Consider the following 16,749-nt stretch of genomic DNA (forward strand, 5'->3'; position numbering starts at 1 on the left):
TTTTGAAAATTAAAATTCGAAAATTTTTTCTAAAGCCTCCAGGGGACTTCGTTTTCGCACGAAAAAATTTGATGTGCCCTTATTGCATCCGGACCCACAATTCTCGGAAATACTATATCCAGAATCATTAACATGAATCGCTCAATATTTTATGGACAATAAACAAACTTTGAAATTATATGTTACTCCTTAAGATTAGCGATGTGATAAGTCAAAATGTAGGTGTAATAAAAATTTGATGGTGACTTTATTAAAGACAAAGAGATTTAATCAGATGGGCTTTCTCTAATTCAAGATAACCGGTTAAATTGAGATAAAAGTCTGAGTACAAAAAGCCTAAACTTGTTTGAAAATGGTAACAAACTTGAAAGTTTTTGTTCCTGTAGATTTCCTAACATTTTTTAGGTATGAGCTGTATTAGATAAAATGGAAAACTTACATGTTGTTGGGTCATCACAAAATGCGATGAAGTGATTACGGCTGATGCTTCATCAGTAATGTCAAACACTAAGAGTCCACGTTCAACTCACATTATCACATTGCAAATTTTAATGTATTCGACCTGAAATTTCAAAGGTAGAATAGTTAACTAAAATTTATATCTAAAATAGGTATTGCTTCTTTAAAGGGTGCGACCAGTCCAGTTTTTTAAGACAAATAAGGAAAATTTGATTTGGACTCAACCAAAATTCTAAACTTAACCTCAATTTCAATAAAGTTTCAAAAAATCGAGAAATATGACACCAAAATACTGTAAATCCTATATTTTCCAGCTCGAGTAAAGAAATACTCCTAAAATCTTTAATAACACATTTAAATAGCTCAAATAACAGAATATCGGAATTCGCAAGAAATGTCTTTAAAATACCACAAAACTAGGGCCTTTAATTTTCATGAAACACGAACTGTAATCTCTTCTTAATCTAATCTCAGATAAGCAAACTTCAAATGTTTGGCATTAGCGGCCTTAGCATCGCCTCAAAATATCATTGAATTGAAATCTAACCTAAAATTCACTGCTGAAAATTATTGAAAAAAATGGGTTATAAAAAGACAATTGCAAGCGAAGAAAAGATAAGGAAGGTCAAATTAAAGAAGGATAAATATATTATAAACATAAAGAATTTAATTTTAAGGAAGAAACGCGTAATGCTGGCAAACTTACGTATTTGACTTAGAAAACCCATCTTCGTGAGGTGAAAACTTAAATTAGGGAGAAAGAAACTTGAACTTTGAATAGGGAAAAGGAAGTGAAACTTTACTTAGAATAAAAGGAAAAGGAGTGACTTTTATTTATTATTTTTTACGAACTTTTTAGCTCGCAAAATGCGAGAAAGCACGGAAAGCACTCTGCAAAAGGGGTTATGTGTGCGCAACTTGTTTATTGCGCATGCCCGAAAATACGTCAGCATTTTATGTTAGGTGGGAGAAATTCCAGCCTGCGCCGAGGGCCAAACAATTTTATTGTTTATTTTTTGAAAGCTATTCAATTAAATAATAAAATGCATTTGTTTGTAACGATTTTGTTATGCAATTGAACAGATTTTGAAAAACCAAAATTATATCCGCATGCACTTAGCGTGGAAAATTATTTTTTTTCCTAGTTATTAAAATATAAATAAAAGAAAAAAATGAAACTTCGATCGTCCCATGTAATTGTGGCACTCAGCGTGCACACATCTTGCAGCTGACGTCACAAGTAGATATACCTAACCACGTGACTAACAGTCCGCGCGGTTGATTTCTAAATTTAGGAACTTCGCGTTGTAATAAACTTTAAAATCGAGCGTTAGAAATTGAACAACAAAAATATGAAATATACATTTATAAATAAATTACGCTTTAGAAATACAATTTTTTCCGTACAATATTTTCTAGCAAAATCGTTATGTTTCGATAGAATTGACGAAAAACTAATAAAATGATGATATTTCATCATTTTTATCAAGGAATGGATTATATAGTCTATAGAAAATACTGCGTATATGCCACTGAACTTAATTTTTAAAGAATAAATACAATTAATTTTCGAAGAAAGTCATGGAAATGGAAGTCTTTTATGATACAACCCTTCTTTTATTTAAAAATTGTTTTAATATTTGTGTCCGACCATTAATTTCTTGCTTTTATATAATTTATTCTAGATTATTTATATATAAATTGTTTTTTCTTTGACTCATGAGGGTCCAAACAGTGATCGAAACGTCTCAATATAATTACCGTGCCTCTTCTTCTTTCTGGAACTTGGTACAACAATAAAGTCTTTTTCAACAACAAAACTACTACATTCTCCATGCTTTAATAAAATTTCATAATATTATAAAACAAATTACTTATAAAACAAGGAATAATAATCTGAAAATAATGAAAATGATAAAAAACTAACTTTTAACAAATAATTTGTTCATAAAAAAATGTTGTTGAAAGTTTAATATCAAATTATCTTTAAGTAATGTCGCTCTATCAAATGCAAGCAATTGCAAAAAATTTCGCAACTTTGACAAGAACCGAGAAGTTTTAAAGAATTTTTTACAATGATTTTGTAAAAAAAATCTTAAAAATTTAGTATGGGAATAAAATTTGACAACGAAAAATGGTCATAAATTGAAAATTTATAAACAATTTATAATGTTATATACGGTTTTAAAGTCATTCAAGACCACCGGAGAACAGCAGGGCTGTTCTCCGTGTGTAAACAGCAGGGCTTCTCGGCTGAGAAGATGTGATAAAAAAATTCACCATGAAGAAATATTTGATTTTTTAATTATTCACGCAATTTGTTTAAATGTGTATTTCCTGGAAAATCTGATAACACCATTCAATTCTACGTGGAAAATTACTTACAATTCATATGATGCATAATTTTTCTCTCAAAAACCCAATTTATTATTAATAGCATAATAAATAAACAATTGCTTCAGCATTTATTTAGGCTGCGTACCCAGTGATTATAGGATTAAATATAAAAATATGGAATGCCTTATTTATTTTGAAAAATTTTTTCTCTCTTACGACAGTTGTAAGTATGAACAAAATTATTGTTTCTAACACTTTTTTGTTTAAAAAAATCTGGTCACGTGACGCATGATAAATTAATCGACCATTTTTTTGTTACAGTTTTATAAAATAAAGTCAATAAAATCATAGAGTTAATAATAAAAGAAGTTTAATAATTGCACGATTCCACAGTCTTTGTATACATTCATTTAAGAAAACTGTCGCTCTTAAAAAAGATTGATAAAATTTTGAGTGGCACACTTTTTCTAATCAATAAAACAGAGAATCCTCTAATGTTATAAATTTTAATCGAACTTTACACATCAAACCTCGAAAGACTTTCGAAATCCATTGTCTTACAATTTAAAAAATTTTATATTGTACAAAGAATATCATTTAAACATTAAAAACCTTATAAATATGTTACTTCCGAAGAATAGAGTTCATTGTACGAACACGTTAGCACTTTGATTACTTTCAGAGTATTCACAATTATTGTGACTTTCGAGAGTGCAATTCTATACATAAAATTGGAATCTAAAATTTAGTTTAAATTGTCGTAATTATTTACAATCATTGTCATAGTTTTTCTTTCTGGTAACTCTGCATTCTTTTTAATTTTTTAAGTGCACATTTCGCCGCCGTGCATTTAGCGATTCGATAATTGCGACCAATTCCTTTGAAAGATCCTTTTCCGAAAACGTCAACCGTCACTCTGACTCTTCGACCGTCTGCTAATTTTTCCGGCTTTCCGAATTTCGCCGTTTCGGGTTCCAATTCCAGCAATTCTCGAATTGGCGATTTAGGAACGTTTGTGCTAAATTGTTCTGCGAGAAAAATAGAATTAACAGAAATGAGTATAAATAAAATTTAAAAAACAAAGAAGACAGGTCTGCCAGCGACATTCTAAGTTTAAGAGAGTGGAAAAAGTCACTCCTGGCAGGCTTGAAAATAAAACAAATAAATTACCGATCTCGGATTTCATAATTTTGTAGTAGACTCCCCAAACTGCATCGAGAGACATCCCACTGTCTAAATAAATTGCTCCAGCGAGAGATTCAAACACGTCTCCGAGTGCTTTTGGTACTTCAACGTCTTCCGCTTCTTCACATTCTTCCTCTCCAATCAAATAATACTGCAAAAATAAATATTATAAAAAAGTACAGTTAATTCAGATAAGAATTTGTATCTTTTGAAATATTTCACCTTTACCTCTTCGCTGATGGAGTGTCCATTTTCCTCTTGAATTCTTACAAAACGGTCAATAACGACACTCAATCCGGGCGACAAGTGTCTAAAATATTTATGAAACCCACATCTCACAGCGAGGGATGCAAAAATCGTGTTATTTACTAGAGCTGATCTTAAATCAGTCAAAGCCCCTGGCGAATGTTGCCTGGAATCTTCGTACAAGTGCCTCGTTATCAAGTAATCTGGAAAATTAAAATTCTTGCATTATTTATATATTTATATAAAAGTAAATGCATTTCAGAGTTGCTACAGAAGGCCGGCTTTAACATTCAATTACTTTTCCAGGGTTTTCTGGTCTAAACTATTGAAAAAATTTCAACTCAAGTTTTAAAAAATCCTGTCAATTCTATTAAATTTCAACACATAATACTTATTGCAAACTAATTATTAACAAAAATATTAACCAATGCAACCCCCTGGTCAAAATTTTTTTTTGACAGATTACAGCGTTATATAAAAAAGTCGTTTTTACATATGATCGTAAAAAATCAAGATTCACGGTTGCGAATCGTCGCCGAGTACGAAAAAACTACAAACCATTAAAAATATTTTTAGGCGTAATTTCACATTAATATTTTAGGAACTGTTGGATTAAAAAAAAATCGGTTGTATGGATTAGGGTGCCGAGGTAACCGCTAAGAACAAATCGAAATTATACTGTATTTACGATCACTCCACAATAATGCATTTTTTCTTCAAGAGAAAAAAATTTATTTCTACTAAGAATCTTATAAAAAAGAATAAGTAGGCTCGATAGGGGTAACTGTAATTCGAAATCACAAAGTTAGACTTTGATTAGTGATATTACAAATATTTGAAATTTTTTTGTAAATTTTGCCAAAAATGTCTTGCAACTTTCTACTTTTGATCATCCGCTTCTTTAATCTGCAAAACATTACTTTAAAAAACATTTTTTATTTTCTTTGGTAGTGTGTCGACAATTAGATTTTCCGTCATTACGGGTAAGTGCGATAAGTTAAAAAAAACCTTTAAAATCTCAATTTTCCAAGATCCTATTTTCGTACGGACAAATTAAACATCCGTTCATTCTTAAAATACATGTTTTCTTTCAACTTTTTGTCATTTATAAGAATATTAATGAATACAAGATAACAAATTTTGAATTTGGAATGAAGGTTCAGTGATATTCAAAAACTCACCTATTTTAAATTGTATAATTTCTAAATTGATTTAAAAAATATTTTTCTGTTGAAATATATACATTAAAATGTTATTTTCTAATTATTATCATTTACTTACACTTTTATTTGAAAAGTGAGGTTCATTAATCTCTCAACTAATCTGGAACTGTTGACAGTTTTCCGTATTTCACAATGAAAAAGTAAGACAAAAAACAGATATCACTCTTATCCCTTAGTCTGATTTTTAACTACCGTATCGTAATTTATCATTAAAGATACTAAAAATTAACATTCTCGAAAAAATAAACCCGAATATTTGAGGAAAATATAATATTTTCCTTCATTCTTAAAAAAAATCAGCCACAAATAACTGATTAAAGCAATAACTAATGATAGCCACCTTTTTTCTACAAATAATAAAAGATTTAAGTATATTAAGGAATAAATCAATTTGATTAATTTACAAAGAAAATTGTTCAAGCCATTAATTTAATTTCCCAAATTTAGTAAATTAGTAACTTCATTTTAATTAATTGAGCGTACCTACATCATTATTTTTTTCAATTACAAAAAACACTACTGTGGAAATTTGTGAAATTAAAGTTGGCTAAGTAATTTGGAAAAAATATTTCTAATAAAATATATAATCATATTTTTTTATTAAGTGACTTATAGACATTTTTAAATGAATTTAAAAAGGTCGTGTAATGCATTATAAAACTTGGTCGGATTGAATGTTATAAACAAAATGTTAATAAAAAATTGCTGGCTATGGGAGATTTATGGTATAATATAATCCCGCCAAGTTGTATAATGTCTAATGTGGCTTTTAAAATTGATTTAAAAATTTCTATAAGAAAGTTTATAAAAAAGTTTCTTTATATGTTTTATTATGAATCCTTGTCCTCAAATTACTTGGCCAACTATGATTTTACAAAATATATTTGTACTTGGCAGATTTTTGGCATCGCAGATTTTTAGTAGGATATTAGATTTTGTCATAGATTAGCATAGAATACTAATAACTATGAAAAAACAAGATTTTTATTGAATAACTATGAACTTTTATAATTTTGTATAAAAAATTTAAGGTTTATAAGAAAAATCATGAAAATCTACAACAACAAAACACAATCCTTATGTTTTATAGTTTTTTGTAGCAAAATTGAAACTAGTACAGAGGTTTATGAATACTTACACATCTGTATGCAATTTTACGAAAATATATGCCTGGAAAAACTAGTAGTTTTTCATATTTGGTTTTTACAAAATTAAAATTGTTTACATACAATTATGAATTGCTACAATTGTATACGAAACAGTAGAGCAATCTACAGCCCCACAATAAACTCGTGATTTTTTATTATTTTGCATTGGTTTTTATAGACAAGTAAAAATTTTTAGAACAAAATAACGAAAATTAATGATTTTTAAAAACTAGTTGTAGATTTTTACATTTTCTCCAAAAAATTACAATTTTCTACACACAATGATGGATAAATTAGAAATTACAAAAAGAATGAAAATTTTTTATTGACAGAAGCTATATTGGTAATTTTTCATAGTTTCTCTTATAAAATTATAAATGTTCACATATAATTATTAGGGTGTCTGAAAAACATGCGTTTTTTTAAAATATTGAAAATTTGAATTTCGAAATACACAAAAAATACACATTTTCTATACTTGAAAGATTTCTATATTACTTTAAAATGTAATTTTACCTATGATTTACTAGAAAAATGTTTGATCTACTTTTAATTAGGGTCGATTTCGGTACAATTATGTGTTGTTATAAGTTTTGCTTATCGATTTAATTGACTTTTTAATTGCTGAAAATAAGACGTTCGATGTCAAATGACGGGTAAAAATATAATTTAAAGAACTATATGAATATTTAAAGTATAAAAATGTTGATTTTTTGTGTATTTCGATATTCAAGATTTTTTTCGTCACGCGGTGTAAATATTTTCAATAAATTTCTTTTGGCGAATATTCTCGTTATATTCTAGAAGAAATCCTATGCATGTTATCCCACAAAAAATAAGGGTAAAATAATGTATTAGCCTTAAAGTTGTATTTTATAAAAATTGAAAAATATAGAAATCCATTTTCAGACGTAAAACGGCCTAGAGGAAACTCTAAACAACATTTGTAAACAGAATACGATTTATGGTAGAATTTTCTTACCTAAAGGAATACATTTAGGAGAATCGTTTGCAAATTTCATAATCACAAATTTTTTTAGCATCCTGACAATTATTGGTAAATACTCTTTTTTCTGAATAGTAATATCTAATCAGAGCTGCCAGATCGTGGATTAAATTTACCCCCACCATACCTACCGTTTGGGAGCCGCAAAACAGATGGTGCATGATTACCACTGTGAGTTCGTCTCTTAAGCCGAAAATGCACGATTCGACTTCGGTTTTTTGCTGTACGATGACTGCCGATCTGAAAGCTTCGGAAGACTTTGGTGCTCTTCTATTTATATCTCGATACCCATTTGAAAGAAATGGAAGAAATTGGCGAATTTAATGTTTCGTGTGATTCTTCACTTCATGCATGAGTCGATTTTGAAGTTATGTTTTTCAGGTGTATATAGTATGAATATTATTACTATTATATATATTATTAATGTTAATATTATAATTATAAAATATAAAATTAGATTTAATTAATAGTTGACTAACTTTTAATAGAAATAGTTAAACTTTCAACAAAAAACAAATCGTTTTCTGCAAAAAAAAATTTGAATAAAATACAAAATTAAAAAAAAAATGTTCAATTTGTTTTAAACAAAATATTTAAATTTTTATCCAAAAGGCTGAATTGTATATGGAAAAAAGGCATTTTAAATAAAATACATGAATTTTGCAACAAAGAAATTTATTTTCCACCTAGTCTAATTTTCTATACAAAAATTAATATTTAATCATAGTTAAATTTTCGACAAAAAAGATTAATTTTCTTGTAGTTAAAAGAAATTAATTTTTAAGCAAAAACAAAAAAATCTACAAAATAGTTAAATTTTCAGAAAAGAATTTTTCTAAACTAAATTGATAAATCATCAACCAGAAAAAAACTAAATCTATAACAAAGCAGTTCCACTCTCAACCAGAAAAATTGAAAAAAAAATAGTTAAAATTCTTTCAAATTGCTTTAAATTATTGAAATTAATTGAAAATTCCTTGAAATGTTCGATGCAAATACTTTGTTCCTCGCCGACAGTTCGGAAGACCAAATCTGCCAGATGAGACGTTTGTATCTGCTTCGGACAGTATCCTTTATAGATGTCACATCCTGAATGCGGCTCTGTGGCACGCCCAGATATGTATAAGTCTCTCCAGCGCAAAGGTGTCGTATAGCGCTTCTATGAACGAGCTCAGGATCTTCAGGGATGCCATTAAGTTTTCCTCGCTTCAAATAAACCTTGGCGCATTTATCTAACCCAAATTCCATTCCAATTTCCTTAGTATATCGCACGACAATCCCTAGAACTATATGTAGTAGCTCTTTGTTTTTGATATAGATCTCAAGATCGTCCATGTAAAATACATGAGTGACCTTGTACTTTCGACCTGCAGGTTTGCCGCTCACGTACTCGTCGGAATGGCGAAGTGCTAGAGATAGTGGCAATAATGTAAGGCAAAATAGGAGTGGGCTCATGGTGTCGCCCTGAAAGACACCTCTCTGAAAGGTGGCCTTGTTAGTTGTTACACGATTTTTTCCAGATAAGATAGTAAATCTGGTTTTCCAAAGCGGCATCAATCTCTCTATGCACCTAAGGATTTGCGGATGAACCTTTAAGCTCTTCAAAAGACAGATGATAAGTGTATAGGAGGTCGAATCGAAAGCTTTCCGATAATCAATCCAGGCCCTCGATAGGTCACGCTGGTAAAATGCTGCATCTTTGCAGACACATCTATCGATGAGCAGGTTGTTCTGACATCCCGCTACGCCTTTCTTTGAGCCTCGTTGTTCATACATTTCTTGCCACACAGGTTCAATTGCCCAAATAATCCTATCATTTAGGATAGCTGTGAATATCTTATACAGTGTGTTCAGACAAGTGATTGACTTGTAATTCTTCCGGTCAGCTAAGTTGCCTATTTTCGGCAGGAGTATTGTGCGCCCTTTCGCCAAACACTCCGGAATCGGCTCTTCCGACTTTAAATATGAGGTGAAAATACGGGCCAAATACTGATGGACTGAAGGAAACTTCTTCCACCAGAAGGTTTTGATACAATCTGGTCCCGGTGCGGAATAGTTCTTAATCCCTCTTAATACTTTTTTCACCTCCTGGGTAGTGATGGGTGGGCATTCTTGATCAGGTGTTATGAGGGCATCACATAGCTCCTTGAAGCTATTTATATTTCCTGAGTCTTCGTCCAGTCTATGCTGCACTTCGTAGACTTCTCTCCAAAATACTTTGACCTCCTCTGGTTTGGGCGGGTGTTCGACAGTACCTAGAGGGTCTTGGAAGCGTCGAGATGGGTCAGAGAGAAACTGTTGATTTTCTCTGACCACCTCTCCCTCCGCTCTAGACTTTTCTTAGCGTTTGATAGTATCCATATTCTCTCAACAATATGCTGCCTGATAGTCAGCAGCTTTGACTTGTTAAGTGGGTGATAACGGCTCCGGAGTTCGCGCGCGAACTTTCGAACCTTGGCGGTAAAACTCCTACCAGATGTGATGTAGTCAATCACACACTGAATGCGGGACGCGTACTGTCTTGCCCAGCCTATCTTTATGGCAAGTTGATGCATTCGTCTTTTGGTCTTATCATCAAGCGTTGGTTTTTTTTTACGGTTCGCATCGGCCAAAGCTCTCGCTGCATTATACACACAATAATTGATAGCCCAGAGGTCGGATTCTTCGGAAAAATCTCCACGAAGCTCGTCATCCATTTCAGCCAGGTCTTTAGGCTTGAGAGAAACCTTGGTGTTGATGTTTCTCCGGGTCATAAAGCATCGCTTTTCCTCTATTGGATGCCTGCCCGCGGTTGGTCTTAATGTCGCCTCTCTTTCTCTGTTGTCGGCTTGTTCCAGCTGCGGTAGAGTAGGCGTTCCGCTTACATAGACCCTTTTTCGAAGTAACTCGGTATGGTTTTGCAGACGTTGCTGTGAAAAGTGCGATACCTCCGGGTGTTTCTCGCACCACAGAGCATGCAGCCGTGCCATGTAACCCCGTTCAGGGGCCACACTCGCATCGTAGCACTCTAGGAAGTCGTGAGTCAGTCGCTCCGTCCACTTAAAGGTCCCGAGATTCCGCCGATACATCGCATTGAATCCATTTTCATTGGCTTCCCCAGCTCTAGAGTGGTCGGCATTGTTGGCCGACCTATTGTCGGGAGCCCTGCGTGTTCTGTTATTTTGAACCGCACTTACTACAACTATGTTTGGTGTTGTCATTGTTGTTCCCTCGAGAAGCTAGGGAAAGGGGTTCGTCTATCCTTGTAGAGCCCCGTATGCAAGGATAAGGCTGCGTACTCTGAGAGGTTTCCCGGTATCCCAGAGTCACCGTTCTAGACACCTCACGCAGGTGCCATTCATCTTTCGGCACTGTTTTCACACCTCCGCTTAGGAGTTAATTCCTTCGGGACCACCCCTGGACAATTGTCCGCGATTGCCTATTTATTTTTGTAACCATATTCAGCAGAAACCCTTGGTACAGGGACCCCCTATCCGCAACCCGAGGACGCGTTCGGTAGCTTTGTCATAGGCCCTTCGGTTTGATGTTCAAATATTTGAGGATGTTTAAAAAGATTTCAATTCAGTTTTATAATTTAAAGGAATTTCAAAGAATTTTAACAATTTTGGCAGGGTTGTTTTAAAAAACTCCAAAAAACCTTAAAAATGTTTTAAAAAAGTTTCAGGTATTTCATAAGAGTTTGAAGGATTTGAAAAATTTGAGAGTATTTAAAAATTTTCCAAGGAATTTTCAATTGATTACAGTGACTTAATATGAGATTTTGAAAGATTTAATATATTTTTTATTAGTTCATTATTTTTAAATAGTTAAATTTGTAAATAAAATTTCAATTTCCATCCAAAATTTGAACTGTATGCTAAAAAAAGGCATTTTTCATAAAATACATGAACTTTGCACAAATGGCATTTATTTCCCACCAAGTCTAATTTTCTATAAAAAAATTAATGTTTAATCATAGTTAAATTTTTGACAAAAAAAGATTAATTTTCTTGTAGTTAAAAGAAATTCATTTTGAAACAAAAACGAAAAAAAATTTCTGAAAAATAGTTCAATTTTCAGAAAAAATTTTTTTTCAACTAGTTTCATAATCATCAACCAAAAACAAACTAAATTTTGAACAAAGCAGTTCCACTTTCAACCAGAAACGTTGAAAAAAATAGTTAAAATTATTTGAAAATGCTTTGAGTTATTGAAATTATTTGAAAAACATTTTAAGGAATTTTCAATTAATTTCTATAATTTAAAGCCATTTCAAATAAACTTAAATATTTTTTTTCCGATTTTTCCGGTTGAAAGTGGAACTGCATTGTTAAAAATTTAGTTATTTCTTTGGTTGATGATTTATCAATTTAGTTGAAAAAATTTCTTTTCTGAAAATTTAACTATTTTGCAGAATTTTTGTTTTGTTTTTGAATAAAAATTAATTTCTTTTAACTAGAAGAAAATTAATATTTTTTGTCGAAAAGTTAACTATGATTAAACATTAATTTTTGTATAGAGAATTAGACTTGGTGGAAAATAAATTTATTTTGTGCAGAGTTCATGTATTTGATTAAAAATGCCTTTTTTCATATGCAATTCAGCCTTTTCGATAAAAATTTAACATTTTGTTTAAAAAAATTTAAGAAAATTTTGTATTTTATTCAAATTTTTTTTTTTGCAGAAAAGTAATTGTTTTTTCTTGAAAGTTAAACTATTTCTATTAAAAGTTAGTCAACTATTAATTAAAATCAATGTTATATTTTATAATTATAATATTAACATTAATAATATATATAATAGTAATAATATTCATACTATATACACGTGAAAAAATAACCTCAAAATCGACTCATGCATGAAATGAAGAATCACGCGAAACATTAAATTCGCTAATTTCTTCCATTTCTTTCAAATGGGTATCGAGATATAAATAGAAGAGCACCAAAGTCTTCCGAAGCTTTCAGATCGGCAATCATCATACAGCAGAAAACCGAAGTCGAATCGTGCATTTTCGGCTTAGACACGAACTCACAGTGGTAATCATGCGCCTTCTATTTTGCGGCTCCCAAACGGTAGGTATGGTACGGGTAAATTTCATCCACGATCTGGCAGCTCTGATATCTATGACCGCAAACTGCATAGAAATGCATAGAAATTATATCCATCGGGGAATTTTAAGGGGGTTTTAAAAATGATTGAATTCGAGGTCTTGTAGCATCCCTGTGTGAGTGTAAAAATCAGAAAAAAAAACTTAAAAAATTACCTAAAACGGCATCGCCTAGAAATTCCAATCGCTGGTAACAATCGGTTAGTCGATTTGGTTGATAGGAAGCGTGCGTGAAAGCTTGCAATAAATAGCTTCTGTCTTGGAATCTGTATACAATTTTTTCTTCAAGTAAATCGTATCCATCCAGCATTATTTCTAATTCACTTTCGGGATTCGGGATATATTCGAGCAACGGATTCTGTGGTTCTTCCAATTTTCCGTATCGGATCTGCAAAACGAAAAGAGAAGAATTCCCCTTAAGTTCTCCTATTTTAGTGCCCTCAAAAATTGTATCTATTTGTTTACCTGTTTCCAACTAGTTTGCCCTTGTTCATCTTTTTCCTTAAGATAAGGAGTGCTACCCGGCGGTCTTTCCTCAGGTTCCGTTTCCTGGACCACAGAAACCATCTCTGTAGGTAAAACGTGAATTCCTAACCAAGCCATAAATAAAAGAGCACCTCTTGGTCCACACGCAATTAAATAAGCCCCGATCAAAGCTTCCACACAATCAGCAATACTTTTGTCTGGAATACTGTGTTGTGTGATTAAATTATATGGAATGAAGCACCTCAAATTTTCTAACTCGTCAGCTGGTTGGTTTTCACTTTTGTCGAGCTCAATTTTCATAATTTCAAGCTTATGTTCCGTTTCTCGAACGAGTTGAGTTATTTCGGTTGGATTGACGGCTTGCAAAGTTGGCATATCAGCTTGATTCCAAAGTGTCGACGGAACTCCGGATTCGATTAAGGCCTGCTCGAGTTCCTTTGGAACGTAATAACAAGGTGGCAACCAATTATCGTGAGGCTCGAATTTCGTAGCGATCATGCTTTCACCCAAGACTTTTTGTCTTCCCAGTCGGTAGAGGTTCAAATTACTGACCTGGAATGATAAATTGTATTCTTGTTATCAGCCATTGGGATAAACGTACTACAAAATGGAAAAAATTGGGTTTGTGCCAATTTTTAATAATTACATTTCTACTTACAACTGTAGCATTCGAAAGTAAGCACTTTTAAATTAAAGGGTCCCAGAGCTTTTAAAAATTGACAGATATAAAAAGACAATGTTAAATAAAAGTGATTCTATTGTAAGTATTCTGAGTCTAAAGATTGGCAGCCTCCAGGAATGAATAATTTCAAATAGGAAGCCTTTCGAATATAATCCTTTCAAATTCATCAATTTTCAATTAAAAAGATTCGAAATTTATTCAATTGAAATTTGCAATGTAAAAATGTCAAATTTTAAAAGTAAATAAGACAAAATTAAGTAATTTCTGATTTTAAGCGCTTAAACTTTAATAAATTTAAATTAAAGCGGTAGAAATTGAATTATTAAAAATGTGAAGGACATATTTGAATTTGAGTAATTTTTATTTCATGCTTGGTAATTTTCAATTGATAGGTTTTAAATACAGAAAACTTTCAAATTGTAGAATTTGAGATTAAATCATTTGAATCTGAAGCGATCAAAGAAATCGTTTAAAAGTAGCACAAAAGGGAAATTTTATACGATAATATGAACAAATTAATGTTAAATTTGTAGCTTCCTGCCATAAGAAAATTTCAAAACATTTGTGGAATTCAATACTAAAAGAGATAGAATAAAAGTATTCTACATTTTTAAACTCGAAGTCTTTAAACATGACCAAATTTAAATAGGAAACCTTCAGGAACTAGTAATATTAAATTAATTCATGAATAATTTATGAATTAATCATTTTCATAATTAAAACGAAATGTTAAAAATTCATAGCAGTTTAAATTGAAGCGTTTGAAATGTAAAACGTATAAAATGTAAAAATCTCGAAATCCAAAGTTAAGAAAGTGACCATTCTTAATTTGAAAACATAAAAAATAAGGTGCTTAAAGGTAAAAATTCAAAAACATTTAAATCGTGAAAATGTAGCCTATAATTTTAAATGGAATGTTAAGAAAATTTTTAATTTTCAAAAAAGTTTCTAATTAACAAAATTGCTAATTCATACTTTACAAAGTTATTGATAAAATGAGTTTACTTGCCTTCAGAAATAAGCACATTTATTTTTGAAAGTCTTTAAAACTTAACAATTATATTCTTATTTATTCTTATACTTATGTTCGTAACTTCAAATACCTACTCTAGTATTAATTGAAATTTGCCCGATTTAGAAATATTTATGTTCAACAAAAAATTCCAAACTTTTAATATTTTAATTTTTAATTACTCAAGTTAGAATGGAAACAATTTTTAAATTGAAAATTATTCATAAATACTTATAGGCTTCCAATCTTAAATAACACTTTAGAATCTCGAGGAAATCTATTTTAAATTATTAAATTATACACTCAAATTATTTTTAATTTCAAACAATTGAAGTATTGTTTTTGAAATTTGTTGTCTATACTCCTTGTAGTTTTTAATTAATTAATTTGCAAGCCATCTAATTTAAAAATGTAGATCATTTAAAGTTTGAATTTGAAAGCTTACATTTTTTGAGCCTTTCAATCTTAAATTTTAAATTATATTTTCTATCATTGCAAACTTTGAAGACTGTAATGTGACACACATTAATTTTAAAGATCTCTAACACTAAAAAAGTACACATTCTAAATAGTACAAAACTGACCTGTTTAGACCTCAAATGACTCAATTTTCCTTCATGAATATTATCATAAGTGCAATACAAGTACGTCGTAATCGCATACTTAAGAAAAGAATCCCCAATCGTCTCCAGTCTTTCCAAATTAATTCCATCATTAGCATTCGACATGGTCAAAGCTTGTAAAATTAAACTAGGACTTGGTCCCGGATGCCCTCTCAATTCCGGCTGAGAATCAAAACTAAAAAGTTCCTCATCCTCATTTCGCACCACCTCCATCGTATTTTGCTTTTTCAAAATTTTTTGCAAAGGTTTTCTATCCGATATGTGTTCCTTAAATCGACCAGCGATCTTCTCGATATAATTCCTATATTTAAAATCAGAATTTGTCCCCTCGCTCGATGCCTCTATAGAATTTTTTCTTGATATCGCAATATCTAATTCACTAGGAATAAAAGATCCATTCTTCATGATATGTTCCTCCCTAATTTTTGCGAATTGAAAGTGAGCTAATCTATGTTTCTCTAAGCCCTCGTCATCCTCCTCTTCGTAAATCCAAGAATTCTCAATTAAATTCTTTTCGCTTTCGAGAAGTTCCAGGATCTTCTTGTTGATTTCTCTTTTGGAAATTTGTTTTTCATCCTCGACAGCTTCAGCGACATTTTCTCCCATGTATTCAATTCGTAAGCCTCGATTTTCTTCTTCACTGTCGTCGGAAGAACCTCCTAATCCATCACTGTAAGTTTCATCGGAATCGTAAGCATCGTCAGATTCGTAGGTCGGGGAACCGTAACGAACGTCATTCCAAGTGAAATTTTGTTCCAAAGCCGATATATCTAGAGGAAAAGCTTCCTTAGAATTAAAATCCATGGTAGTTATTGCCATATCGTTGGACCAAGTGCCGATTTCCAATTCGTTTTCATTTGAACTGAGGGAATAGTTTTCATCAGCAGAGGGAATTTCTTTGATTTTTTTGCTCGTCTTGATTTCTGATTTGGGTGGTTTGTCGTTTCTAGAAGAAACTTCATTTGAAAGTGCACCTGTGAGAGCTTTCTTTTTTTCCTCGTTTGCTTTCTCTATTTCTTTCGATTTTATTAAGACTTCTGCGAGACTCCAGCCAAAATCCAAAGGTTGCCATTCGAAATCTATGAAATTTTAGAGATGCATTAGATTCTAGCCTTTAAACATATTTTCAAAGTTCTTTGCTGATTTACTAAAATAACATATCCGCTATATCAAAAATTGAAATTTCCAAAGTTTTAATACTTTTGAAGAGATTTCAAGATTTTAAAAATGTAAAGGGACTTTAAAAGGGTATC

The 16,749-nt window shown here is 31.4% G+C and overlaps 2 protein-coding genes across 4 annotated transcripts in view; both read right to left on the reverse strand.

Annotated features, from left to right (window-relative positions):
- Positions 1–1,376, reverse strand: part of LOC117180892 (sentrin-specific protease 1-like) — a 30,742-nt gene extending 29,366 nt beyond the window's left edge. For 2 of the 3 annotated variants that reach the window (XM_033373477.1, XM_033373475.1), the window contains exons 1-2: positions 1,166–1,376; positions 440–562 (exon numbers count right to left, since the gene is read on the reverse strand). The gene's annotated coding sequence lies outside the window, so the exon portion shown is untranslated. Of the gene's footprint in view, positions 1–439; positions 563–868; positions 887–1,165 lie in introns of those variants that run through there. The other variant, XM_033373476.1, reaches the window with a different exon arrangement.
- A 1,773-nt stretch (positions 1,377–3,149) lies between these two features.
- LOC117179802 (endoribonuclease Dcr-1) overlaps positions 3,150–16,749 on the reverse strand; it is a 37,609-nt gene continuing 24,009 nt past the window's right edge. The window contains exons 18-23 of the mRNA XM_033371922.1: positions 15,458–16,575; positions 13,159–13,731; positions 12,850–13,081; positions 4,210–4,430; positions 3,967–4,132; positions 3,150–3,824 (exon numbers count right to left, since the gene is read on the reverse strand). Of these exons, the coding sequence (XP_033227813.1) occupies positions 3,577–3,824; positions 3,967–4,132; positions 4,210–4,430; positions 12,850–13,081; positions 13,159–13,731; positions 15,458–16,575 (2,558 nt within the window). The 3' untranslated portion in view covers positions 3,150–3,576. The remainder of the gene's footprint in view (positions 3,825–3,966; positions 4,133–4,209; positions 4,431–12,849; positions 13,082–13,158; positions 13,732–15,457; positions 16,576–16,749) is intronic.

Source organism: Belonocnema kinseyi, chromosome 9 (genome assembly GCF_010883055.1).
Source record: "Belonocnema kinseyi isolate 2016_QV_RU_SX_M_011 chromosome 9, B_treatae_v1, whole genome shotgun sequence".
In the NCBI taxonomy this organism is placed as follows: Eukaryota; Metazoa; Arthropoda; class Insecta; order Hymenoptera; family Cynipidae; genus Belonocnema; species Belonocnema kinseyi.